We start from the raw sequence: 26,717 nt of genomic DNA on the forward strand, positions 1-26,717 counted from the left end.
ACTACAAAATAGTTTGAAGCAATTGTGTCCTTTTTACTGCCATCAAATTGCAGATGCAAAAGTAAGGCCATCTAAATATTGGACAACCTCTTTTTGTTGGCAGTATTTGTAATGGAACCAACTAACCCCATAATTCGAAGAACGGTGGTCTCAAAGGACCTCTGTATCTTAACCAACTGATCCCAACCTTCTGCTTTGGAATATTGGGCAGATAATTCTGTCTATTCTAGGGAGGGATTTACCTGGCTACATATACTTAACCCTTGTGTATGCAAATGTTCTCACAACTGCTGGTGCATAGTAAGTACTATTCTTGCATAGTTTACAATGACAGTCTAAAGGGAAGTTTGTCTTGGCCATGATTTTTGATTTTTTTTTGGTTGGTTAATACTAATGTACTGAAATAAATAAAAAAGGACAGAGGTGCAAAAGACACACAAATCAACACAGCATGAGCAAATACCATGCATTTTTGTGCTTCTCTATTCTGCCTTGGTCAGACCATCTAGAACAGTAATGGTGAACCATTCGAGCTTGGCATGTGAAAACCTCAGAAAATGCTTAATTTGATTCTGCTGATGTGTCATTCCCCCCCCCCTTCAGCAAAAGAACAACTATTCTGTATCTCCCCTTCCTTCCCCATCTAGGCTATGCTGAAGAGCAGCACTCAGCAGTAGCAGTGCTGAGGTTGGGCCTAAAGTTGAGGCCCAGGACTCGACTTCAGCCTTAGCATCATTGCTGCCACACAAAAATATCACACCGCTCCCCAAGGAGAGCAAGCCTTGGGGAATGGCGGGATTGTCCCCAAGGTCCAGTACTCCCCAGGTTCTGCCAAGTGCCATTTACTTTCAGATGCTGTACTTTTTTTGTTGACAGGTCCCTGTGGCTTACCCAAGGCTGTTCTAGGTCACGCAAGGCCTTCATTCTTGAAGCAGATTCAGAGAAGGCTCTTCATGGCCTCTGCAGCCTCCAAAAATTGCATGAAAGCATGCCTCATTATTGTGTGAAATGTTCAAAGGGTCCCAAAGCTATGTAAGAGCACATCCCATTCTCCCGCAGCCTCCACAGCTTCTGAAAATTGTGTGAGCATGGAGCGTGCTTTTGAGAATTGAAGAAGGTGGGTATTGGTGAATGCCAGTGTGTCACCCGAAAATTTGTGGTGTGTCACCTTTGACATATGACTATAGGTTCGCCATCATTAATTGCAAATGTGTCCATTTCTGGACATTATATTTAAAGAAAAAAATTGATATATTGGATTGTGTCTAGAAAAGAGGAAATATAAAGAGTCATGAAAGAAAAAAATGTATGAATATCAGCTAGAGATGGTATGTTTAGCCTGGAGAACAGAAAGTATCAGGAGATACATTATTTGTTTTCAAATATTAGAAAAGTTACAATGCAGATGACCGGACATATTGGTTCAGAGCTTTTCTAGCCAAGAAACTGGGATTAAATTACATGGAAGTAGAAGCTGAGTTGATTTTTAATATCAATAGTAAGAGATATTCAACAAAGAAATAAACTGTTTGGGAAGATGGTGTTTAAACAGAAGCTAGATGGTAATCTGTCAGAAATGCTATTATTCCTGTACTATGGTTTAGAACAGAGGTCCTCAACCTTTGGGGCACTAGGGACCAGTTCCGTGGAGAAAAAATTTTCACAGACCGGAGAGTGTGTGGTTTTGTGTGCTACCTGCATCCCATGGATGGGGCTTTGCTTGTTTATGTGGACCGGTTGCTAGCATGCCACAGATCAGTATCAGTCCATGAACCGGTTGGGGACCCCTGGTTTAGACGTTAATAGTGTAACTACATGCAGAAATGAATTATTGTGCTGCTTGAACATAATTAGCTAGATCTGGTAAGTATTAAGGCAAAACATTTTGAATTTGAAATATTTTGACTTTGGAGCACTTAACAGTAAGCTCTGAATAGATCTGAGATCCTTGTAATGGGATCAGAAGAGTCTTTCATTTTATCTACATATTAAGCTTGTGAGGTAGATTGGACTAAGAGAGAGAGTGGCAAGTTCAGATTCATTCATTCCTTCAAGTACTGGGTTAGGATGCTGTGTGAGCCCATTTCAATGCATCAGATGCGAGTTATGTATGGCATTCTTTTATTCTGTTTATTTTCCTTGATATTTTGAACTCTGTTAGCCACATCAAGTCACTTTGTGACTGGGTAGCCATATAAATTGAAGTGTTTGACTTCTATGATATTCATATAGTCTAAACCATTCCACCTTTCATTCACTTGTATGCAGAACCTTTCTTCAAAATTCTGGAGGGTTATACAGGGTGGCTTGTTTGTTGGCAAACACATCAGTGATGTTTTTAGTGAACCATGGCTTCTGCCTTCTGCCTGGATACTCTTCCATGAATCCCATGTTACCAAAGTGCATTTTTGATACAGCCAAGGTGAAAGAGACCACCAGATCTGGTTGGATCTTCTGGCTGAGATCAAGTGTAAATAGACTGCAGATTCTTGGGCATTGTTTTGGCTTCTTTGTGATTTTCCACAATGTTTTTAAACTGATTTTGATAGGCTAGCAATTTTGGAAAATATGTTATTGTCCCAATTTGTTTTCATTTCAAGACCTTGTCTCTGACTCTGAAGCCAAGAGCTCCAGAGCTTTAGAAATCATTTTGTAGGTCTTTTTCAGCCTGGCAAGCATCAATTACTTCAAAAAGAAGTAAAAATAGTTTTCAGCAAGATATGATGGGCTTCTAGAATCCGTATGGTGAGAAACTCATTGTAATGGTGGAGTGGGGGTGAGGGATTTGGGAGACTTATATACGGTAGGCAGGCCAAATCTCCCAGTTTAATAAAATATTCATACAATTTACCCTTCTTGGTCCTGTAAATGAATTGATTAAACTAGGAAGGCAATATGTCACACATGAACATTGCTTGTTAGATCACCTTGTTTATGAAATAAAGGAAAAAAGCACCAAGGTTTGGTGTAATCTTTTCACTCTTTCTCTGTAAATAGGAGCCACATGAAGCTCTGATAACCTACAGTGGCAAAGATGTGCAAAATTTATAAAATTCAAAAAGAGATGAAGACTTTTTCATAGAACTGTCTATGTCTACACCTATATATTTTACTATTTCTAAATTCATATGTTTCTTTAAGAGACAAAGATTAGTAACAGACACAGACATTTAGAAAATTTTCCATTCAAATCAAAACATTTTTGAAACATGTATTTTTAAGATAACAACAGTTTGTTTTGTCCCTGAGTCCATGCCTTAAGAGTTTCAAGATACAAAAGAAAAAGACAAAAAACCTAGAACTCAGCCAGTCTTTCAAGTCTGTCATTATAACAGTCTCCTACTGATTCAAAATCATTGCATAGCTAACTCAGCTTTAAATGTTGAATATTAATAATGCTCTTACATGTATTTATATACACATGCACTGTAAGGTGTTTTTGTTTTTAAGTACCCTTCTGTTGTTGACTTAACATTACAGAGTGAACATTATAGACTTCTGTATAGTTGTGATTTTCAATGTTATTGCAATAAATCACATTTTGTAAGAGGACCAATTTTTGAATTGCAGCCATAGTGAAATAATGCAGGCATTTTACAAATGTATTAGATGACAGTTTGCACAACAATTGGAAGTCTTTTATTACCGGTAAGTATTTGGAATTTGCTCTGCAATTGTGAATGTTGGTGTTTATACAGTAACTGGTGCAGATTCTATTTTATTTTCAGAAGTCAAATATGAAATGTAAATATGGTGTTTACTACCTCCATTTTACCTATAAAAAAATCAGGATGTGGGGCCTCATTTTACCCTTCAATGAAAAAACAGCTAGAATTTCTCTTTACTAGATTCAGCTGCAAAAGAGTAAACAGTTACGCTTGTTTTCTTTATTGGTTCTACACATATTGTTCAAAGAGGTTAAAATTCTAGTTATATTTTTGCATGTTGGGAAGCTTTGTTGCTTAGCTTTCAAATGGTGTTGGATCTAATTCTAGATGAGAAGGAGAAAGCATTTCTTTATTTTGATCCATGTTGCTGGAAAATATTTTTGAAGTAGAGAGCTGTGGAGAGGAGTAAAACTGATCTAAATAATTTGGGTTTCTGGGAAGTTTAGCTCCATGCTTATACCTTTATTTCTTCTATATTACAGGGATCTAAAATTATTTTGCTAGCCTAACCAATGGTCCTGCTTCTTACTACAATATAGTAAAGTAATTTGTCCCCAGCAATAGCCAGGCAGAACTATTGCAGGACATTGTAGGTAGGGCATGATATAATGTGCCTGCAATTTGCTTTGAGCATCTCTGACCATCAGAGGCATATGACAGAACCTTGCTGCTGTAAACATATTTAAGGCATCTCATGCTGAATCTGGTAATCTCTTGCCACATAGCTGGCATGTTGATTTCCCAGTTGTCTTTATAGCATTCAATTCAATTGGAATAAGATTGCATTGTTGTAAGATAAATGTTATCACTGGTGAGGTCCAAGGCATGTGTGTATGCATGCATACATGCATGCCTTCAAGTCAGAAATATTTGTGCACATGCACAAACATACCTATAAATATATCAATTTGTCAACTGGCCATTCAGTCTCTTTCAGGTTAAAGTAAGACTATGGCTAGATTTCAGAAGTGGTTTGCCACTGCCTTCTTCCTAGGGCTGATAGAGAGTAACTGGCCTATTGGCAAGAAGTTGCCAACATGCTTTATTAATTACCTCACTCAAATGGTCTGGGAGAAGCAGCAGCATTTATCAAATTTTGGCTGATCTTAAAAAAATCTATGCACATTTAGGCCAGGAAAGTGCTTGGGCAATTACCAGCATATCCAATGGCTTTAAGCTAGACTGGGAAAAAGTTGGAGGCAAACCACTAACATTCTAGTAAAACTCAAGGAAGTCATTTGTAATTTAAAACAGCATACCCAACTTAGTACCACCTAGTTATGTATGTCATCTGTGGAAGGTCAACATTTAGGAAAAGCTGCTGATGCACAACTAGGGCTATAGTCAAACATAATGCATCTTTTAGTGACTTTTAAAATAGGAATCAACACACTGGAACATTGGAGGTGTTTTGGGGTTTCAAAATCCAATTATCAAGTGTTAGATCTTCTTTAACATTTGTAACAGTAACTATTACATCAATGGAATTTATTTTAATTTTTCTGAAGCATTTAAATTTTGTTAAGTATTAAGTAGAAGAAGGCTGGGAAGCAAAAAAATTCAAAGGATTCATCTTTGTTGATCTGTAGAAATCGAACCTTCTAATTTTACGTTTAAATATCAAAATTTGATATTAAAATATACAGATATAGCTTGGCTAACAATGGCAACTTGGACTGGAGTTGCTAAGTGATGCAGTCATAAAACACAATGACATGTGAACATGCTGCTTAGCAACAGCAGTTCCGGCAGTCCTGGTTGCTGCACCAGTCATTAAGCAAGGACCTCGCATGACTATAACATCACTTCCTGACACTTCCTCATTGATTGATTCTGAGAAGCTGGCAGGGAATGTCATAAGTACCATTCATTTAGCACCACCACAAATTTCAGCTACCCTTATAGGCTCACCAAAATGTGTACTCTATCCCCTAAATTTTCTCAGAAAGTTATATACAGTATTAAAATATCACATTAGTAATTCCCTATCTTTCAACTGATAAATCCTGCATGAAAATCTAGGCATCTAAAACATTTATGTTTGACTTACATTGATAAGTCATCTTGATTTCCCAATTTCCAACAAGCTGCTGTTACAAAGTAATTTAATCAGAGGATAAAAGTTGAGAGCACAAAATTAAAAGAAGTTAGAATAACTTGGCTTATTTGCATTTGAAGGGAACTGGAATGTTCTTTGATGACTATAATGTTGGTACATCTGACTTATATTTGCCTAATCATATTTGCCTCCTGAATTGTTTTCTCAATAAGTCTTAAGAAGCAGAAGATGCAGTTTGGGAATACAGTCTATTTTAACTATTTGAAATATAGTCTTATTTCGGCCCTATTTCAACTGTAAATTAAATAAATGCTCTGAAACCAATATCAAATTAATTATATTTGCCATTCACATCATCTGTACCTCATGAGTCAGAATTCCTATAGCTTCCTGGAAAAGCATGATCATTAGCACATATTGACAAATATAAATATTATATTATTATATTCTGAAACAACCAAGATGCTGACAGAGTTGGTATTCTTGGCTGCTATCCTAGAGCTCCGAGATTGTGCCAAGGAAAAGATAAGAACTTCCAGTGATGAAGTTTTGAGCTTCTGCCCTGCTGCTATTAAGATTTCTTGCAGAGGTCTCCATAGCACTCACTGGTGAACACCAACAACTGTTCAAGGCAGAAAGGCCAATCCATTGGAGGTAAGGAATGAATTTGCCACCAGTTTCATTAGAGTAAGGATTAAGTGATTAACACCAGCTAATTCCTTGATAATCAGAATGAGCGATTTAGAAACTCTGTTCAAGTATCTGATTATGGACGGGGAAAGAACAAATAGGTGAGAATGACAGTACTGGGGAAAGAAGCAAATCTTTTAATATCACTTGGATCTCTATTCTTTTTGCAAACACTTTCATAGTTTTATACTTTTCTAATGTTTAAATGAATTGTTTTAATTTTTGAGATAAGTATTTAGGGTTACCATCTTTATTTCTGGCAGGATAGTGTTCCTCAAGAACATAACTGAATGGGTACTATAATTGAAGTCTACCTCTAGATAGAAAGCATTCTATTCATTCATCACTTGTAAGTTTTAGATATATAGACCCAGGTCCATAGATCCATTATACTACATAATTCTTTTACCATAAGGATTTTGTTTTTGGATCATAACATTTTCCAATGGTATATGACAAATTACTTTGTAGTTAAGATTCTTCAAAGGTAATTAAAACATGAGAATTTGTCATTCAAAATAAAACTGTATAAAACTCATGATACCTGTGTTCATCAATACATCTAAATTACTCCCTAGATTTAAATATAGAAATATCAGAGGAGAGAATAGAAACAAATAAACATATATTTATCACATTTCTACTTGTTCAGTTATATTGATATGAAATTCTTGTACTTTAGGGGGGCAATATTATCTCTTCATGTACAGTATTGATTTGGATGGTGTTTTTCCCCAGATCTGGTCAATAAGTGTGGCAAAACCAAGGATTACTTCTGCAGTGCAAATAAATCTCCACTTTTTAACTAAACTCAAAAGAGAGTTTCTAAGATGTTATTTTTTAAAAAAAATATAAACAGTCTTAAATTGTTCTGAGGTAAAAGTTCCTAAAATCAACACAGGAAATGAATTTAAATATGGTATCTCCATCATATTGAAAAGTATTTTTAAGAATAAATGTAGCTGAAAAACAGGATGTGAACATTCTTATTTTCCTAATTAGAAGGAAGAAAAACACGAACAGGAAAAGTACTAAATGAAAAAATTACCCTACCTCTGTTGTGGCTTTTAAAAAGTGTTCATTTTTAATGGAGCAACACTTTTCCAATTCAACCTCAAAGAAATCTAGCTCACTCGGAAATAATGTTGATTTGAAGAGATAATCCCCATGCTACAGGCAAGGAATAATACCATTCAGTGTTGAAATAAACTTTGAAGGGCAGTCCAAACTTTCAAAATGTAGATGCACATTATTTTTTAAAAGCAAGGTGGACAAAGAGGTGCCTGTGGATCCTAGTTTGCCTGGAAACGTTCTCTTTCCTATCTTCAGATTCTTGCCCCCATTTTGTAAAAGACCCCTTGAATTTAAATAAGACCCAGCCACTAGCATCAACTTATTTCATCAGAAATCCTCTGAGTCCCATTCTTAGAAAATCGGGTGTGGTCGCAACAAAAGCCTTATTGACCTTCTCAACCAGAAAAAAAGTATTGGGAAGTGGGAAGGATCCTGCATTGCTAGAGAGAGTAACAAAGCAACTTTGCCAAATTGGACTTCTGATAAATGGGTGTTTTGTGATCCAGCCACACTGCTGTGGAAATCCTTTTATGAGTACTCCAATGATAAGCTTTGAGAATTCTAACCCAAGTAGGTTTCTTATCCCTACTTTAAAGGGCACTTCTGTACTGAAGAGCCCACACATTTCTCTTTGGCATTCACTTATTTAACACTTCAAAATCCTTCCTCCTTTGATGTGTAGTGTAAATCTATATATTCATTAATGAACTAGCATTTTCTGTTTAGTATATTCTTCCCTATATACAACGTCTTTCAAATATGTTGGACTACAGTTTCCATCAGCCAGTGTGGGCCTTATGATTTCAACCCATCTAAATGGCACAAGATTAAAGGAAAACACTTTAGAAATGCTCCCTATGAAGGCTATGTGTATTTCTCTTGCAAGAGTGTCCATAATCAGCCTCATGGAAACATTTTTAAAAGCTGTAAGCCTGTAAATTTTTATGTTTCTTTTAAAATTTATGTATGCATACATGAGGCTCTTTACTCAACTTGATTTTTAGATATTTTTTAATTAATAAATAACCAGAAGCTGGGATGCTGCAAAACAAGCATACCAGCTTATAATAAGAACGCCCCTAGACCTTACAGGCATCCTTTAAAAGTCCTTAGGAAATAAGGATTGGTGGGTAGCTACAGCAATGCTTACATTGAAAAATGCCCATCTGCCTAGAAAGGTAAGCTGGGGTAGAGGGGAGCAATCTCTTCAGTTGGCTTTCTGGTAAATGGGTGTTTTGGGACAAGTTATGGGACTTATTTGGATTTATCATGGGCCTTCATTCCCAGGTGCACCATTTTCTAAAAGTGCCCCAAAGCTTCCAAATGTGCCTCTGATCCCTCAAAGGTTTGCATCTTTTTCTAAACACTTGATCATTAAATTATAGAGCCATTAATAGTATTGTAAGAAACTCCTTGATAATCATGCAACTAACCAGACAGAGGAAAAGTACTCATACCACTTTGCCCTTTTCATAATCACACATCCTCTGTAGTATTTGTAAACTGTTAGTGTTAATTGCATCTACTCAAAATGGGCTCTCAAAGTTGCAGTTTTGCATCATGTGACAACCTGAACAGAGAATTCAGGTTCTGTCTGTATTCCATTTGAAGTCAATGGCAAAATTCCCAGAAATATTCATTGTATTACCTTGCAGCCTCAAGGCAATTAAGGATACAGTATTCCTTGAAAATTCATGAGCAGTCATTACATTAATTCTTCAAAAGAAACAAATATACAAATTATTTATTTTTCATGGAGGGAAGTATGTTAAAATACATGTCATTAATCTTTAACTTGGGATCCGTTAAGTTTCTTTCTTATTTTTTTGTGTTCCATTTTGCACAGAAACCTGGTATCTCCAGTTGACATCACAATCTGTTAGGGATTTTTTTGTATCATGAGCATGATGTCAAAAAGAAAGGCACTGATGTCACAGGCTGTCTAGTGCAATAACAAGGGATGAAAAATGACAGGGCACCATGTTCCTCCTGTAACTTATTTAAATTAAAATAAAGGTGATATATTCACTGGAAGCACCAAATTAGTCTAACACTGGCAACTGCTACAATAGCCAGTGTGTGAATTCATGCTACCTAAGGACCAAGAAATACACTCACACAAAAAAACATGGTCTCTCTTAACAACCAACATACATATATGTTTTTCCAACACTTAAAAAAACCCTATATATTGGAGTTTTAAAGTTGACTTGCTGTCTTGTTTCTTAATGCTAGCAAGGCATGTTGTGTTTCATTCACTATGAGATCCAAATCCAAAAATCTGGAAATAGGATGTAGAGTAGGAGATGGGACATTAAACGCAAAAAAGTCATTGATCAGAAAACGTACTTTTTGCTAAAAATGGTGGGGAATTAAAGCTCAAGAAAAGCCCATAAATGATCTACCATTTAATGTTGCAGGTTCATGAGAATGTAGGAAGTTCTCACAGGGAGGGACGATTAATTTCAGAAAATGAGTGAAGACAACCCTCTTGGATGGAAAAAGCATTGTGAAGAGCTAGTGAAGCTAAAAGTTAAAAGGATAATGCCCCACAGTGTAGACTTCCTGAAGTAGCTTAGTAGTTGTACTGGCGCTGGCATGGTTGGTAGACAAAATGGCCTTGGGGTTTGGCCCGTTGTGGGCGGCACTCTCTGGCACGGTTCTGCCTCTTCATGACTTTCTGACTGAACTTGTGCTTCTCTGCCAACTGCTTTGCCCTCTGAATCCGACGCACTTGATTAACCTTCTCCAAGATGGCAGTCTTGGTAGCAAGAGAAGTGGAGCGATGTGGGGGACGGCGCTGTAAACAGTTTTCAGGTATTTCACTGTAGAAAAAAAGGAATACAAAGTGAGCTGGACGGAGCACTTCTGATATGGCAAGTCCCTACTTCAAAGAACAAAGGGCATATCATTTTCTCTAAATAGCAAAAGAGTGATTCATAAAAATTAATGTAAGCAACTCATCCATAAATGTAGTAAGGAACACAAGCTACAACTCCCACATTATACAACAAAATGCACAATAGCTGTATATGTAGACAATTCATAATGTGTCCCTACTTTTTTCAGGGGTAAAAGTTTTGTAGCTATGGATCTGTTCAGGCAGTCAGCTCAAGTATGCAATGAAAACCAACGGAGAGCAAATGGGGATCGCTGATGGCCTCATGTATCCTGGCAGCAGGGGGCACATTTGAGCATGGATCTACTGTAATGTACACTCACTGTCCTCCACAGGTAGCAAAATTCCTGAGTTACATCATTCCAGCAAGTAGGGAAATGTACCGATGTAAACGTTAGTAAGTGCTTCTTGCCTGTCTATATGATTCTAATCACAGAGAGGAATTGAACGTCCAAATAGGAATTCTATCATATTTGTAGGCATATTTGGAGCTCACAAGTATGAAAAGTACTCTGTGAAAGTTGAGAATATCTGAATATACTTTTATTTTGCTACATCAAAGAATCCATCTGGAAAACAAACATTTAACTGGGAGAGTGACATTCCAGCCAGCCTAATAAAATACGAAGGGATTGTCAAATAAGAACTTAGCAGCATTTGCAAGAATGAAATTCCTTAAGCGTTCTTTTTACGATAAATAATAAAATCCTGCTCACATATACTTTGAAGTAAGTCCCACGGATTTCACAGAGCCTTCAAAAAAATGGAGGGAAGAAGTTTTTCTAAGTTGTCGCAATCCTCTCCTAACTTTTGGCTCCTTTCATACACTTACCTGGATATACTTTTATATAAGTTTAAATGTATTCATACAGTATTCTCTTGCAGTACTGGGAGATATAATCTCAAAACACTGAGAACCCACCAGCTCAGAAAACGTTGAGCAACGGTAAATTTTTCCCTAACACTGAATTTTGTGAAAAGGAACTTGGGAGGCTCTGGAACTATTAGGCCCTACCCTGAACTTACGTCTCCTGGATGTTCTCCTCAGGATCCTCTCTTTCCACAATGATGCTGCTGGTGGTGGTGACATATACAGACATGCTGGGATGCTCAATCAAGAGGTCCTCCATAGGGCTGCTCTCCATACTGACAGAATCTGGACCTTCTGCAGTAAAACAGGGGGGAGGGGTAACAAACCAACTCTCATCCATCAAGCAGGGGTCAGGCTGAGAGGGCATGGACCTGCTGACACAATCACTGAGGGAGTAGGGTGAAGACGTGGTAGGTGGAAGGGACCCATGGCGGCAACGGGAAGCGCAAACAGAATCCTTCTCACCTACCCACTGCTCAGTGCCAAGACTTGAAGCCAAACTATCTAATAAGAGATGGCAGCAATCACCGGCCACACAAAATGGGACAGCCAGAACAGCAGCAACAATGACACAAACAACATTCCAAAGAAACAGCATAGTGCAAAGCCATTCAACAGGAAACCATGGCAGTGCAGGGTGCATACAGGAAGGAAAATGGTGCACACATTCAATATATTCAATGGATGGGAAGGAAAAGGGAAGGAAGGAGAAGAGAAAGGAGGGGCATTATTAGTGAAAAAGATACCCCAAAGGCATCGGTGTGACTCGTCCTGAAGTCTTCCCTGAGGGCTTAGGACTGGCCAAAGAGGTTTTTCTATCCTGTGACTCCAATACTCAGCATCACTTGAGATTGCAGTTATGTGTCACTTGTGATGTGCTTTCTGACATTCTTTGCCACATTGTCAGGTGTTCCATTTGGTATACACCTCTGTGTGCTATTTTATTTGTGGCCATAAAATAGGTCTACTTCAGTTGCCTGTGTAAATATCCCAATAATTATCATGGCCTGGAGGAATGTTGTCCATAGGGTCGCGATGGGTCGGACACGACTTCGCAGCTAACAACAACAACAATTATCATGCTACATAAAGGAGGGAGATAAATATCCTGGACCAAATCAGGTGGTAGGTTATGCTACTGGGCTATTAAATAACCAGACACAAGAGTAAAAAGAGTATTTGCAAATAATAAGAATGCCTAAATCTCTCCCAGAGGGTAAAAATCAATTGCTGATCAGCTGTAGATGCTAATGTCTTTAAATGTGTGCTGTTCTAAATTCAAGGAGATTACAGTGAGATTTTATTTTTGAAAAAAGGAACAAAAAATGATTCCAGAAGGAAACTTGGGAACAGGAAGGATGATTTAAAATTAGATGAGAGGTATTTCCAGCAGACAAGCATTATTTTTAAAGTGCCTCCCTCAATAAAACATACTTTCTAGCTTATCCTACTAAAATTGACCCAGTCACTAGACACTGGAAGAGAGTTTTAAAAAAAAAAATAAAGCAATAATCCTATACATTTTTAGAGAGACCTATCAGCCTCAGGTGCATAATTTTAACAACTATTACACCAAAATTTGTCATATAATTGTCACTTGTTTGCAACTCTTGGAAGCATCTCTGTCTTTTCTCAGGCTCGTGTAGTAACCTCACCGGCTTTACTTAATTTCTCCAGTTTCAAGGGTGTTTGTGGGGGGGGGGGATTGGATTGTTTTAAAGATTGTATCAGGTGCTATGTTTGTACCCCACATGCTTCAAAACTTCTCTTTGGAGTTAAATGCAAAGTATTGCACATTCCTATTAAGCATGTAAACCTCAAATGCTAAAAGGTCTATCAAGCTGGATGATCACCAAGTTTGCATTGCAATGACCTGATTCTCTCCTAGCTCCTGCAAAATATCATTTGAGGTCTCTGTACAAAGAAAAAAAATGGCCTGACTATCTAGATGTCATCCTTCCTGTATATGAACTCATACTGAAAGCTGGGATGGTGGCACACTAGTTATGCAGCCAGACAATTTTTCTTCCAGTTTGTTGCAGCAGAGAGCCTTTACATGGGAGATTGGGGGAGGGGGGGGGGAAAGGAACAATGGCCTATTTTATCCCAGAGACTGGGAAGGAAAATGAAGCCTGTTACAGGCAGTTTATATAAGCAGAGAAAACCAAGCTGAACAGTTTTTTTTATAGGCACCATAAAACTGACTTAAAAGATGGTGGTGAGGTTTGTTGATACGGTTCCTTCTTAAAATCTTCAGTACTAGAGAGCTCCCAATTCAGGCAGTGGGAGCAGAATTAGCCAAGAGTTCTCACAAACAGGAAAGCAGGCCATGTCTAATCCACCAGATTGTCTATTGTCGCAAACTGCAAAGCAGACGTTTTGCTATTTGAACGGTGCCACAGCTGAGCTGGAAGAAAATGTCTTTGGCTGTTAAGGAGGGTGATGTCATGGGAACATGGCAGCATGTTGCTATGTCAGAATTGATGTAAACATCACTTGTGGAGAGCCCTCAGGAGTGGATTTTCAGGACACAAAGGCAGCTGCGGTTGACAGAGATTTGGAGCTGCGTCTCACATTATACGTATTTCTGCACAAAGCCAATGCTCACAGTATTAATTCTTTATTGTATTTGCCTTCACGTTGCCATTTCCTTCTCTACTGCAGTCATTCCCAATGTGATATTCCAGAAATCTTTGCCACCTAAATTAGAATACTTGTGTTGGAATGCCTTTTTCCTTGATTTGTTGGTTTCAAAGGTAAGGTTTGGAAGTATCTTTACTAACTCAGATCATTGCAGAAAATAGAAAATTTTAAGAGTCTTCTTTTCACAGTGTTTCTATTAGAGCCAAACTGGACTTTTGTATGGCTTTCACTACCCAAGCCCATGGGCACAGCATTAAGATTACACATGGAGACATTTGCTTCAGTTACTGGGGCATTGTGGACATCCCAAATCAAGTATCTGGTTAGATCTGACTACATTGGGGGAGGGGATTATCTAAAGAAAAAATGAAGTGGCTTCTTGTTTTGATTAAACAACCAAGCTCTTTCCCTGTGCTGTTTACCTAATTCTGAATCGCCCTACCTCAAAGCATCTCTAACTGCAGAAAGAAAAAAGCATTGGCTGCTGTAAACATTTTTATTTTATCCTCCATAATAGGGAAGCAAAACTTGTTTCTTCCAAAGGGTAGCAGGAACTCCAGAATCACTCCAAAAGTACCAGTCCAATATAATGTGTTACTATAACAAAGGGAGAAAATAACTAAGTGCATGTGGGATAATAAGATTAACCTCACTGAATGGAAGTTTCAATTTAAATTATATCAACTTTTGTTCTTGTCTTGTTTTGCGGAATTTGCCTTCTAGTGCAGAGTTCACCAACTTTCCAGCTCTGTGGACTGGCTGAGGAGGGGGGGGGGAATGTGATGGTTCTATGTGAGCGGTGGGCAAGCACGCACAGCTCCATTCACACACACACGGCAGGCACACATGCCTGCTGCTCATGCAAATGGAACATGTGCATGTGCACTTGCCCACTGTTCATGCAAATGGGGATGCATGTGCGCACTCGCCCATCATTTCCACAGCCCAGTTTCAAAGGGCTCAAAGCCCAGTAGTGCCTCTTCTCATGTGATCTTGGTTTTGAAAGCTGGGCATTTCTGCCCTGGTACAATGGTATGCGGGAAAGACCTTGGGAGACAGGAGGGAGAGCTGCAGACTGGACAACTAGTATATAACTTGTATCTCAGCCCACAAAAGAGGGAGAGTGTGGGAAACATTTCAGAAAAGACCCTCCCTAGTTTTCTAGAGAGAGAGAGAATATGGAAGAAATACTTTCAGTCTTGTAAAACTCTGTTAATATAACCTTATAATAAAGATAGAGCTAGTACTCAGAACTAGTACTCCTGAACGTAACTTATCTGGACTACTTCACTGGGCTAACATCTGGGCAATGACCTCAGCAGCTGCAAATTACTTTGCTCCCAACACACAGCTTTCACCACATCTTCTGAAACTCTATGCACAATTCTAGGGTCACTTGCACAAATACACCAACACAGTCTTCCTTACACACCATTCTCACACTCCCCTATAAGGATTAATAAGTCAGCAGGCAATTTAAAGGACGACAGAGAATGAGGTGGCTGGATGGAGTCACTGAAGCAGTAGGCGTGAGCTTAAATGGACTCCAGAAGATGGTAGAGGACAGGAAGACCTGGAGGAACCTTGTCCATGGGGTCGCGATGGGTCGGACATGACAACAACAAAAGGCAATTTAAAACAAGGGAAAACATGGAATCCCATGCAGTCTCTGTCAGAATTCTGATCAAAACCGAAAACCTCAGCAGCTTTTCTAAAATTAAATGGAGAAATCATGGCAGCTCACCTGCCTGGCTTCCATTTCAAACAGCAGCAGCAATTCTGAATTCTCATGTATTTGTATACAGAACACAGGAATATAAAGTGTTTCATACATCAAGAATAACTTCTTTTTCAAAGTATTTAAATTAGAATTCTCATAGACAAAAAATTGCATACCAGTGCACTGATCCAATTATCTCATAGAATTTAATGTAGATTATGATTACTTAATCCAGAGATGTGCCTGCAAATTTTAAAGGCGATTATCCTAACTGCCTAAGGACAACAGTAGCCTATTACTTTATTAGCTTGCAAAATATATTGTTTGCAATCTAGCCCTGAAAAGAAACTTTACTGAACTAAATGGTGCTTACTTTCTGCTTCTAAAACAAAATGAATTTTAATAAAAGGCCTTGATCTATTGTAATTCATAGAACCCTGGCCCTTAGATTTAATTAGAAATCCAAATCATCTCACAATTAAATATTACCATTTACTCTGCTAGGTGAACTAAGATCTTGTGATAGAAAAAGATTCTGGTTTCTATTTAAAATTGTTTTTCTTCATTCTTTCATTTTTTCTTCGTTAGCCTATTATAATATTAAAATAGGAAAACTTTAAATCCTTATGATAATCCAATTTATTTACAAAAACATCAGTTTGATGCTTAAACAGATGACATCCTCTGTTGTAGAAAAATAATGTCTATGTCATTGGACTAGTCATCACAGCTGATGGATTTGAAGGTGGATACTCTGCGGATGTCTTAATGAGTCTTGTGCAATTCTGGTACCAGGAAGAGGGTGATCATAATTATATCCCTGATTAACCAGAGGAATGTGGTTAGTTTTTTGTTTTTGTTTTTTCTCCCAAGCAACCAGCATTACATTTTAATTAAGATGTATACAGGCCATGATTATTTTCATATAATCATTGCATATAGCGATTATTTTCATTTAAACCAATCTTCTCCAATTGATGCCCTCCAAACAGAATTAGTTTTAATTCCAATACCCCCTAGCTAATATAGTAGCTATGCTGGTTAGGAAAATAGAAATGAAAGAAACACCAGGTTACCAAAACTGGATAACATATATATTTAATAAAATACTATGTATTGTAATGGGGGGGGGGGTGATGGCTCAGTGGTTAAAGATGCTAAGCTTGTCAGTTGGAAAGCTGACAGCCTGGATTCAAGACCTGAGCACTATGATACAGGGTGAGCTCCCATTACTTGCTCCAGTTCTTGCCCACCAAGCAGTTTGAAAGCATGCAAATGTCAGTAGATAAATCGGTAAAACTTCGATGGGAAGGTAACAGTATTCCATGCACCTTGGCGTGTAGTCATGCTGGCTACATGACCACAGAGATGTTTTTGGACAATGCTGGCTCCCTCAGCTGGGAAATAGAGATTTATTTTATTTATTTATTTATTTTATTGGATTTATATACCGCCCTTTCCCGAAGGACTCAGGGCGGTTTACAGGGTAATTAAAACATTGATACAAAAATTAAAAACAATGAGCATTGCCCCCTACAGTTGGAAACAACTGGACAGGGGAAACCTTTTACCTTTATTTACTGTTATTATTTGTTTCAGGAAATTTTATGAAACATCCATCATTCTCACCAATGTTGGCTGGGTTAACTCACATACTGCAATGTGAAGGAATTAAAAAGATGGAAAAAATGTGGGCCTTCAGATGTTGCTAAATTGCAACTGTCAGCATTCCCTAACACTGGCCATTTTGCCTAAGCCTATTGGGACTTATAACTCCAGCTATAAATTCTGGAGGGCCACAGGTAAGGAAACAGTTGAGGCAAGGAACTATATTCTTTCCTCCAGATGTCTTTCTCTCATAATGCCACATTTGTAAGACTTGTGTCTGTCATGAAAAAAGGCAACTCTACATTTTCCCCTTAGTGAGAAACAGCTGGTTAATGAACAGATTATCCTCATCCTCTACTGGTAGTTCACAATGCATTCTGTTTTTTTGTTCTTGTCTCTTTTCCAAGGAGAATTATGCACTGTCCTCCAAAATGTTTTGAATAACGACTACAAATGCTCATTGCATGATCAGATGGTTGCATGGAGGGGAATTGTGGTTTAAAGAAATTTGGAAGATACTGAGTTGACTCTCCCTGTCTTTTTCAAGAAATAGCTGCGCTAAGGCAAGAGGGGGGCCTTGGGCCCAATTTTTTGGCTACCTCATTCCTGTCTCTCAACTGTTTCCCATAGTTAACCTAAACAACATTTGAATTATATTGGAGAAGTTTAAATTCATGCATCTGTATTCCACAACAAATAATTGATAAACGTTGAACGTTGGGAAGGAATATTGGAGAAACAAGATTGTATGCTGCCTTGCCCCATTTTCTCAGTCATTCAGTAGGAGAGTATGTTGTGTCTGCTAATTCTCCATGCCTTATTCATGACTGTAGCACTCATTGCTTAATGCTCTAGTTTCTGTTCAGAAGTGCCAAAGGCTCTTACTGCATGAAACACATAAAGCCCAAGACACTTATCAAATGCAATCATGTTCTTAAGGAAACAACAGTACTTTTAATCTGAAACCTATTTTAAAGTAAAAAGGGAATTATTGTAGTTTAGTTTTATGTCAAGCTATTAAAATGTCAAAGGGACGCGGTGGCTCAGTGGGTTAGGACGCTGAGCTTGTCGATCAGAAGGTCGGCAGTTTGGCGGGTTGAATCCCGAGTGCCGTGTAACAGAGTGAGCACCTGTTATTCGTCCCAGCTTCTGCCAACCTAGCAGTTCGAAAGCACGTAAAAATGCAAGTAGAAAAATAGGGACCACTACGGTGAGAAGGTAACAGCGTTCTGTGCGCCTTTGGCATCTAGTCATGCTGGCCACATGACCATGGAGACGTCCTTGGACAAGCGCTGGCCCTTCAGCTTTGAAACGAAGATGAGCACCAGCCCCTAGAGTCGGAAACGACTAGCACGCATGTGCGGGGGAACCTTTACCTTTACCTATTAAAATGTTACTTAATAAAAATAAAGAGGATTGGTAAGGAGAAATAAGTTAAAAACTAAGGTATGGAGAACATTGTTGACTTGGCTTCTTCACTTAATTTGCAAGCCAATTATTGCCATTAGAAATGGTTGAGTCATATAATTTCTGCTCAACAAGCAAGGCAGAATTCTACAGTAGTTGACCTGAAAAACTAGTCTAGAGAATTTCAAGCTAAAAATGTAGTTGTAAACAGATTATTTGGATTCTTGACAGTCATGGTTTCAAACATGGATATGAGAGAGAAGCTCTTGCAGATAACTAACATAACCAGTGATCAAAGACTAGTAAAGGTAAAAGGTTCCCCCGCACATGCGTGCTAGTCGTTCCGACTCTAGGGGCCGGTGCTCATCTCCGTTTCAAAGCTGAAGAGCCAGCGCTTGTCCGAGGACGTCTCTGTGGTCATGTGGCCAGCATGACTAGATGCCAAAGGCGCACGGAATGCTGTTACCGTAGTGGTCCCTATTTTTCTACTTGCATTTTTACATGCTTTTGAACTGCTAGGTTGGCAGAAGCTGGGATGAGTAACAGGCGCTCACTCTGTTACGCGGCACTCGGGATTCAACCCGCCAAACTGCCGACCTTCTGATCGACAAGCTCAGCGTCCTAACCCACTGAGCCACCGCGTCCCTTGATCAAAGACTACCTGTGTATAAATTTAAGAATTGCTGCCTAACTTTACTTTTGTTCCAATCTCTCCTTATTTCTTTTTTCCTCTATATCACTTTTTAAAAGTGCAACTAGTCACACTCCTTCCATTGTGCAATTTGAGAACAGTTATGTGAGAATCCAATCATTTCCTCCAATGTTTCTCACCTGGCAGATCAATAATAAGCCATCCGTCTTCTTCTTCCTCTTTAGAAACAAAAGGCTTAGGTTCTTCAATGACTTCACCTGAGCTGCTATCATTGAAGAAGAGGCTAGTGAAACGCTGGAACATGGTGGGAAAAGATTTCTAATGTGGACTTTGAAAGAAAAGTGGAAGCACGGCTATAAATGCTTGTTTCAGTGCGTGTAGCCAGAAGATGCTTCGTTGGTGTAAATTTGGGCAGAAATTGATGGATGAGTCTTCCAAAAATGCAGGAGCTGTCTGATGCTGGAGTATTTTCCCCCCTCTGAAGTCTTATTTGACTTGAATTCTCTATAGTGCAATCATAAGGTTCTTCACTTGGTTTCAGTGCAAAGGCCTGCAAAGATTAAGGGTGGGGGAGAGAGAGAGAGAGAGAGAGAGAGAGAGAGAGAGAGAGAGAGAGAGAGAGAGAGAGAGAGAGAGAGAGAGAGAGAGAGAGAGAGAGAGAGAGAGAGAGAATATAATTTAATTTTTTTTTAAAAAAAGCAAAAGTGCTTTGAATCACAAGGAACTCAGACAATCCTGAGAAAGAAGGGGAAGAGAATTCCTGGCATAGATCATAAACTTAAATTTGCTCTGAATCTGACCTTTTCCTGATGTCTTTTAATTTCATCTCTATAGGGTAGCCTCCCTTCTTACTCTCACTGGAAACCTTTCTTCAGTGATGACTTGAGCTCTTTGAAGACCCCCTGAGTCCTGGGGGAGGACTTTTCCTACAGGCCCAGCCTAGTTGTATTAATGTGAATGTGTTTTCCCTCATAAACATGCAAAGATGCTTCCTGTTCTAAGACCCTGGATTTGTTAAGAGGACAAATTCAGGATTTCTTTTGATACTCATATTGCAAGTAATAGTTGCTAATTCAGGATATCAGCCAATTAACTGTCTGTTTTCTTACTCCTTAGTTTCATTCTACCCTTGAACTTTTCTACTCCAATGAATCTTTCCAATTTGAGGCCATCTCTTGGGATTATAAAGTTAAAATCTCCTTCAGTTGCACTCAACTCTATGTAATTTTCCTTGGCATCAGTAAAGCACACATTTATCATGGCCACCTTCTGAGGTATTTTATTTGGCTAACCCCAATCTAGTCACATCTATGGGATTTCTTGATGACCTTTCACCCAAGCACCCTCTTCAGTTTTTGAGACCTGGCAAGATTCAATAAGATGTGCTATGTGTCCCATATTTGACTATATTAGCTGGAGATTTTAGACACTGCTGTTTCAACCCCTCTGTAAGACACAATGTTGGGAATATTACCTCAATATATCCTCACACCTGATATTAACAATTCCAATATCATCACTGTCCACAATATGGAATTATAGCATGTTGCTGATTTTTAACCCAGTAACTCTCTATTACCTTCTTTAAAATCTCACTTTTATGTAGATCAGTGATACAACTAACTTATTACTTCATTCTACCATAATTTTATAATATTTATAAAATATTCTACCATATTTTATAATATACAACCCCAGGTTTCTTTGTGTGGTTTTCTGAATTGGATCCTTTTATAACAGAAGTTTGGCAGACATTTTTACTAACACAATACACAAAACAACTTAGCACACTTATTTTACTTGCAGACATAGTACGCCACCTCTAATCTCTCTTGGATTTATGTTTTGGCTTTTTCCCCAAAATCTATCTTCCCACCCACAAAGAGGTTTTCTGCAATTGCTATAAAGCACTAGGCATAATTGCTGGTATTATTGTATTGTTGCTGCTGCTAACCCCTCAGCTTGCTATGCTAAGTCTAGATACCAGAAACAGACTAACAAAGGTTTCTCAGTGGTCAATCTATTCCAATCTTCTTTACTGAATGTCCCTAAATGAGTTGGATTACAAAACCAATGACATCTTTTATTTTTTATTTTTTATTTTAATTCCATTTATATCCCACCCTTCTCCGAAGACTCAGGGCAGCTCACAAGCTTAGCAGTAAGTCATCTTGCCCATAGGACATGATCAGCTTTGCAATCCAACTTACTGGTGGGTTTTAGGTTGGGAAAATTAAAGAACGTCAAAGAGAAAAATCCTCCCACCCCCCCAGCAAATATTTCCACTGTTACAAGATCCCCCCCAAAGAATCAGTCTGTAGTTTCAATCTGACATTTAAACTAGTGTTATGCATTTCTGCCTTGCAGTTCCTCAACAGCTTTCTTCTAATATGAAACAGGTTTTTTGTTTTTCTATCTTATTTTCAGAAAAATTGAAAATTTATTTCAAAATTTTCTTGCTTTTTTAAATGTTATCTTATTGCTTTAGGTGAAAGGCAAAGCAGTTTTGGGGATTAGGGTTTGTTGTTACCCCTCTTTCCATCATTACAAAGCCCTCCTGGCTGCTTTCACATCCTGAAAAAGCCAGATAAAGGGGGACTCCTTCCCTTAATGTAAGTGTGGGAAGCCAAGAAATTTAAAGAGCCTTCGAAAGATAGATAAAAGAGATAAAACATTTATACATCTCTTTGCCAACATATAGCAACACTGCAGTCTACTCATGAACATTTCATTCATATTATTCTTAGTTGAAAATAATGCTCAAACCAATTTTATGTTATCTAGGTCAGTATTTCCCAGACAGCTTGCAAAAGGGATTGAAGTCCATTCTGGCTGTGAAATTCTGAGAATTGAAGTCCACCCATCTTAAACTTGCCAAGGTTGAAAAAAGTTGAGAAACCCTGATCTAGATTTGGTGAGGATTGGTAGAAAACTAATGCAGAGAATGTTGTGCTACAGCAATCATTTAAATCTACGGTTTCTTCTACTGCTAACATTCATCGACTTCCTCTCAGCCGAAAAGACCAGCATTATTTCCACCCTTGCTATCCTCACAGCAACCTTGAGAGAATTTATGCCAACTATCCTTACAGCGACTCTGGGATCACAGCTGACAGAAGGTCATTTCCTCTACTGAAGAGAGATTTGAAAATAAAAGTCCAGCATTCTTAATTGCTATGCTGAATTGGCTCTAAAGTTATTCCATCCTTAGTAAATAAAGCAAAAGGCTTGCTTCTTTCCCTCTCTTCAAATAATTGAACACAAGCAATGCATTCATCCAAACTGATGGAAGAACATCAGGAGCTGGTTCCTCTTAGCTACAAAAGAAGGATGGATCAGAACTCTGCTACCATTTCATAGTAGGAACATTTGCAATTGTTTGCTAGAAACCTTTTTTTTACAGCGGTACCATTAAGCCTAGACTTTGAATCAGAAATCCAGGAATTCACTTGGTAGAGCACTCTCAGATACTGCCAAGTGTCAATTCCACTTCCAAACTGAATGTAGTAAAGATTCTGAATTAGCAATTTTACTTCTTAATTACTAATTAAACAATAATGTACTCGTTTTTATTTTTATCAAAACTACAGGTTTTCAGTTATGTCCAGTCTATCATACTAACAGCAGAGAAATTAATGAATAATTGTGTCCATTCATTACACATTTTTAAAAAATATATATATATCCATGCCACCTTTTAGGCTAAAGCTCTGCCAAGAAAATATGCCTACACTAAAAATGCCAAAAGATCTATTTAAAACAGCAGTTAAAATTATTTACAACTAATTTAACAACTAAGAAAGATAATTTAAAATCCAGGTGCATTAATATTGACCATACAAAAAGTTTTTTTTTTAAATCAGCCTACCAGTTCAGTGTAACACATCTTCAGAGGCATTTTTATAGATTACTTTTATGCAAATAAGGTTTTCTGACATTAGTTCAGTCAAATTATCTTTGTCAAATATTTGCCTAGTAGTAAGATGATTAGTAACACAGATCCCTCCAGGATTATAATTTTCTTCAAATTGTAGTAAAGATGGAAGAAATATGTTTAGTTCACTCTTGAATGCAAGCTTATTTAATTTCCTATTTATTTTAACCGATACACAACCTACATTTTTGCCCAATCACCCCAAATTTCTTTTACCATTGTCAGTACAGTTCATTACCCAATTTTAAAATGCACATTCAGGGGAAAAAATCTTTTTAAAAAAGATATGATGGAAAAGTGTTCGCAAAAGCTAAATAGTTTGAGAAATTTGTATCGAAAGTACAAATTTTAGTCTGAATTTACAGTATTAAAAATTCTCAGTGAATCACATTTACCATATTTACAGAAACAAGAAACTGGAAAAAAAAACCTGAAATGGACAAAATAGCCAAGCTATAAGACAAAGAGGAAAAAATACAGTTACCCTACTGACTACGTGGCCAGAACTTAAGCATCAGTTGGCACTATCTACAGCAATTGGCACTTTTTCTAGAAATGTAGGGATGCAATTTTTTAAAAAATAACTTGAAGGGAGAAGTCTATAAATACAGTTTGTAGAATATTTACATGTATGTGTGTGTGTGTGTGTGTGTGAGAGAGAGAGAGAGAGAGAGAGAGAGAGAGAGAGAGAGAGAGAGAGAGAGAGAGAGAGAGAGAGAGAGAGAGAGAGAGAGAGAGATGTATGTGTGTGAATGTCTATAATACAGTGTAGAAGTACTTGAAAAGTTCAGGTTTAATAATGCAAATCTTACTACTAACATTGTTAATAGTTGCTTAGACACCAGAAAGAACTTCATCTGCTCTAAATGCTTTAACAGACCTTGCACAAAGGAGGGGTGTGTGCTGCATGGTTCCTATTCTACCTTGCAACTGCATGATTTTATGATAAGGTGGGTCTGCACCGGAAACAGTGAAAATGCTGTTAAAGAAAGGGTTAGGGTTAGGATTACACAGTGTAATCATTTGGACATTTATCTAAGGCCTGAATTGGTAAGGAAAGGGTATCTCGGGCCCCATATGTAGCCTAACAGTATATATTTTGCATTTCTATTTCTTTCCTCAGAGTTGGTTCCCCCAACAAAAAAAGCTCCCATAATTTTTGTCTGCATGTATGCATTTGAGGTTTGGGTCAGATTAAGAACTTAAAAGAGGAACTTAACCTTTGCAGGAACAAGCTACCTAAATTTCCTTGGGCTCCAGTTACTTACATGTAAATGCCATGCAAAGCTTGGGGTGACCTTTCAGCCAACCGGAATTGTGCCTTTCTGGCATCAGAAGATAAGGCTCTGGAGAAAGAAAGTTCTTCCACCTCCCTGAGGCTACATCCATTATTAATCTCCAACTTCTACTTTCCATTGGTAAAAAGGTTACTATTCTCTTTAACCAGGATTATATACTCAATACTAAATCCCACTGAATAGGACACTCTGGCAGGCAGGATAGGATTGTAGTCTCAATCTGGTTTTCTCATATCCCATTTTTCTCCAATGTTGTGTCCTCCAGATGTTTCTGATTGCAGTTATTATTGCCAAACTCTTTTGACAGATCAGAATTCTAAAACTACACTTAATCTATCTCAAAGAATGCATATCTCACCCAATTAGGAAATGCAATGATATAGAATCTATCCTAGAGAGAATTCTGGAGTGAAGAATTTAGGAAAGGAAATTCTGGGCCAGAACTGGTAGGATGTGATTTCCCAGCCAAAAATGTTCCTAATGTACTCTAGAAGTTGTTCAAATGAGTGAACATATGGAACACATCTTAACCGAAACGAGGCCTTTTTTTCCAGAGTTCCCTCCATCACTTCTGCTGTCTACAGAAAGTACATTTTCTACATCCCAATGTGTCTATCCAGTTAAATTTGCACAAGAAGATGGTTTCATTCAGCAACAGATGGTTGCCTTTCTTTCCTTCATGATGACGTTTGTTCTACCAGTATCCCAAGCCTATTGTTTGTTGTCTTTTTGGACCTATCCATGGCAAGGTTGGTCTGAAGCAATTACCTAGGGAGGAAACTTCAGTGCAAGCCATTATGATGCCAGCAAACCTGTATCTAAGCTAACACCCCTAAATGATCCGGTAAGAGGAGTAAACAGCACAAGATAGATCCCAGAAGACAATGACTTGGCACAGGAATCATTTATCTGTCATTTCTATGAAGTATGTATACTGGTATTAACTCATATCTCCAATCTTATGTTTTGTTTACCCTTAAGAACAAAGTCCATTTATTTCAACAGACTTCCAAGAGGAACATTCCTAAGCATATATACATTCCTAGGCAGAGTCACTGCTGTGAGATGGGCTAATATATATTTAAACAAATAAAAGAAGCAAATAACTATCTACAGGGTCTCTATCGTATTTCTATTCCAGTAAACATGTTTAGAATCACACTATTGGCTTGCAAAAGCTATTTCCCATGTGGTCAATGGAATGTGATTGCCTATTCTTAGTTATTCATGTCTAGTGGAGGTCTTGTATGTTCCAGGATCAGAACAACCTGAATTATATTTCTGAGCAGATGGTAGGCTTATTCAATACAGCTTTAGTCAGATACATTTAGAAGCTGGCCTAACCATTAAGCAGAATGAAGTAGCTGTCTCAGGCAGCCAATTTGATGGCATCGTATTGCCTAGTAAAATGTTGTTATTATACTGCCTGGTGGGGGAGGTGCTTGTGGAATTATTTTGCCTTACATACTAAAATAACCATGTTTGACTCAGAGCCATGGCCTTTGGGTACTGCAAAAGACGCAAGCAAATGTCTTTGCAGCCTCGTTGGTGGAAGATAAAAGAAAGCATTTTGTCATAGGACTGTTGTTCTGGGAAAAAGTATTAGCACTAATAGGAATTAGTTATAGTGCTAGCACAGTATTTTTTTTAAAAAAATAGCAATTTATGGAACTCATACAAAATGCCAAACAGCAAAGGATTAAAAAAGTTGGTTCTGGATATATGCTACTGTCAAGCATGAAGGTCCTTTTATGAGTAGGTTACTCTTTTTCAATTCTGACTGTGGAGGAATTCTGATTAAGAGGAAAATAATATAATAACAGAATAGAGTTGGAAGGGACCTTGGAGGTCTTCTAGTCCAGGGCTTTTCAACCTTTTCACCCATTGCACCACTTTTAGGATATGGCAACATCCGAGTACCACCAGTCGCCTAGCAACGTGTCAAAAACCTGATGACCAAAAAAAAAAAAAAGGAAAAAAGTGATGAAGTACAGGTAGTCCTCAACTTACAACAGTTCGTTTAGTGACTGTTCAAAGTTACAATGGCACTGAAAAAAGTGCCCCCGAAGCCACAGCCAAGCAAGACACCTGCCTGCCCGCCCAGCAGCGCTCTTTCTCCTGTCTGAGGTTTTCATTGTTGTGAGTATTTCTGTTGAGGATTGGCAGCAGGGGTGAGCTGTGTTTGGTTTTTATT

At 38.1% G+C, this 26,717-nt stretch overlaps 1 protein-coding gene across 2 annotated transcripts in view; it reads right to left on the reverse strand.

The window, feature by feature from the left end:
• Positions 1-2,152: 2,152 nt before the first annotated feature.
• TP53INP2 (tumor protein p53 inducible nuclear protein 2) overlaps positions 2,153-26,717 on the reverse strand; it is a 40,700-nt gene continuing 16,135 nt past the window's right edge. Inside the window, exons 2-4 of one of the 2 annotated variants that reach the window (XM_081324092.1) lie at positions 19,471-19,841; positions 11,417-11,555; positions 2,153-10,316 (exon numbers count right to left, since the gene is read on the reverse strand). In XM_081324092.1, coding sequence (XP_081180218.1) covers positions 10,067-10,316; positions 11,417-11,555; positions 19,471-19,594 — 513 coding nt within the window. In that variant the 5' untranslated portion in view covers positions 19,595-19,841 and the 3' untranslated portion in view covers positions 2,153-10,066. Of the gene's footprint in view, positions 10,317-11,416; positions 11,766-19,470; positions 19,842-26,717 lie in introns of both variants that reach the window. The other variant, XM_081324091.1, reaches the window with a different exon arrangement.

The sequence above is a fragment of the Vipera berus genome, assembly GCF_964194415.1.
Source record: "Vipera berus genome assembly, chromosome: 3".
In the NCBI taxonomy this organism is placed as follows: domain Eukaryota; kingdom Metazoa; phylum Chordata; class Lepidosauria; order Squamata; family Viperidae; genus Vipera; species Vipera berus.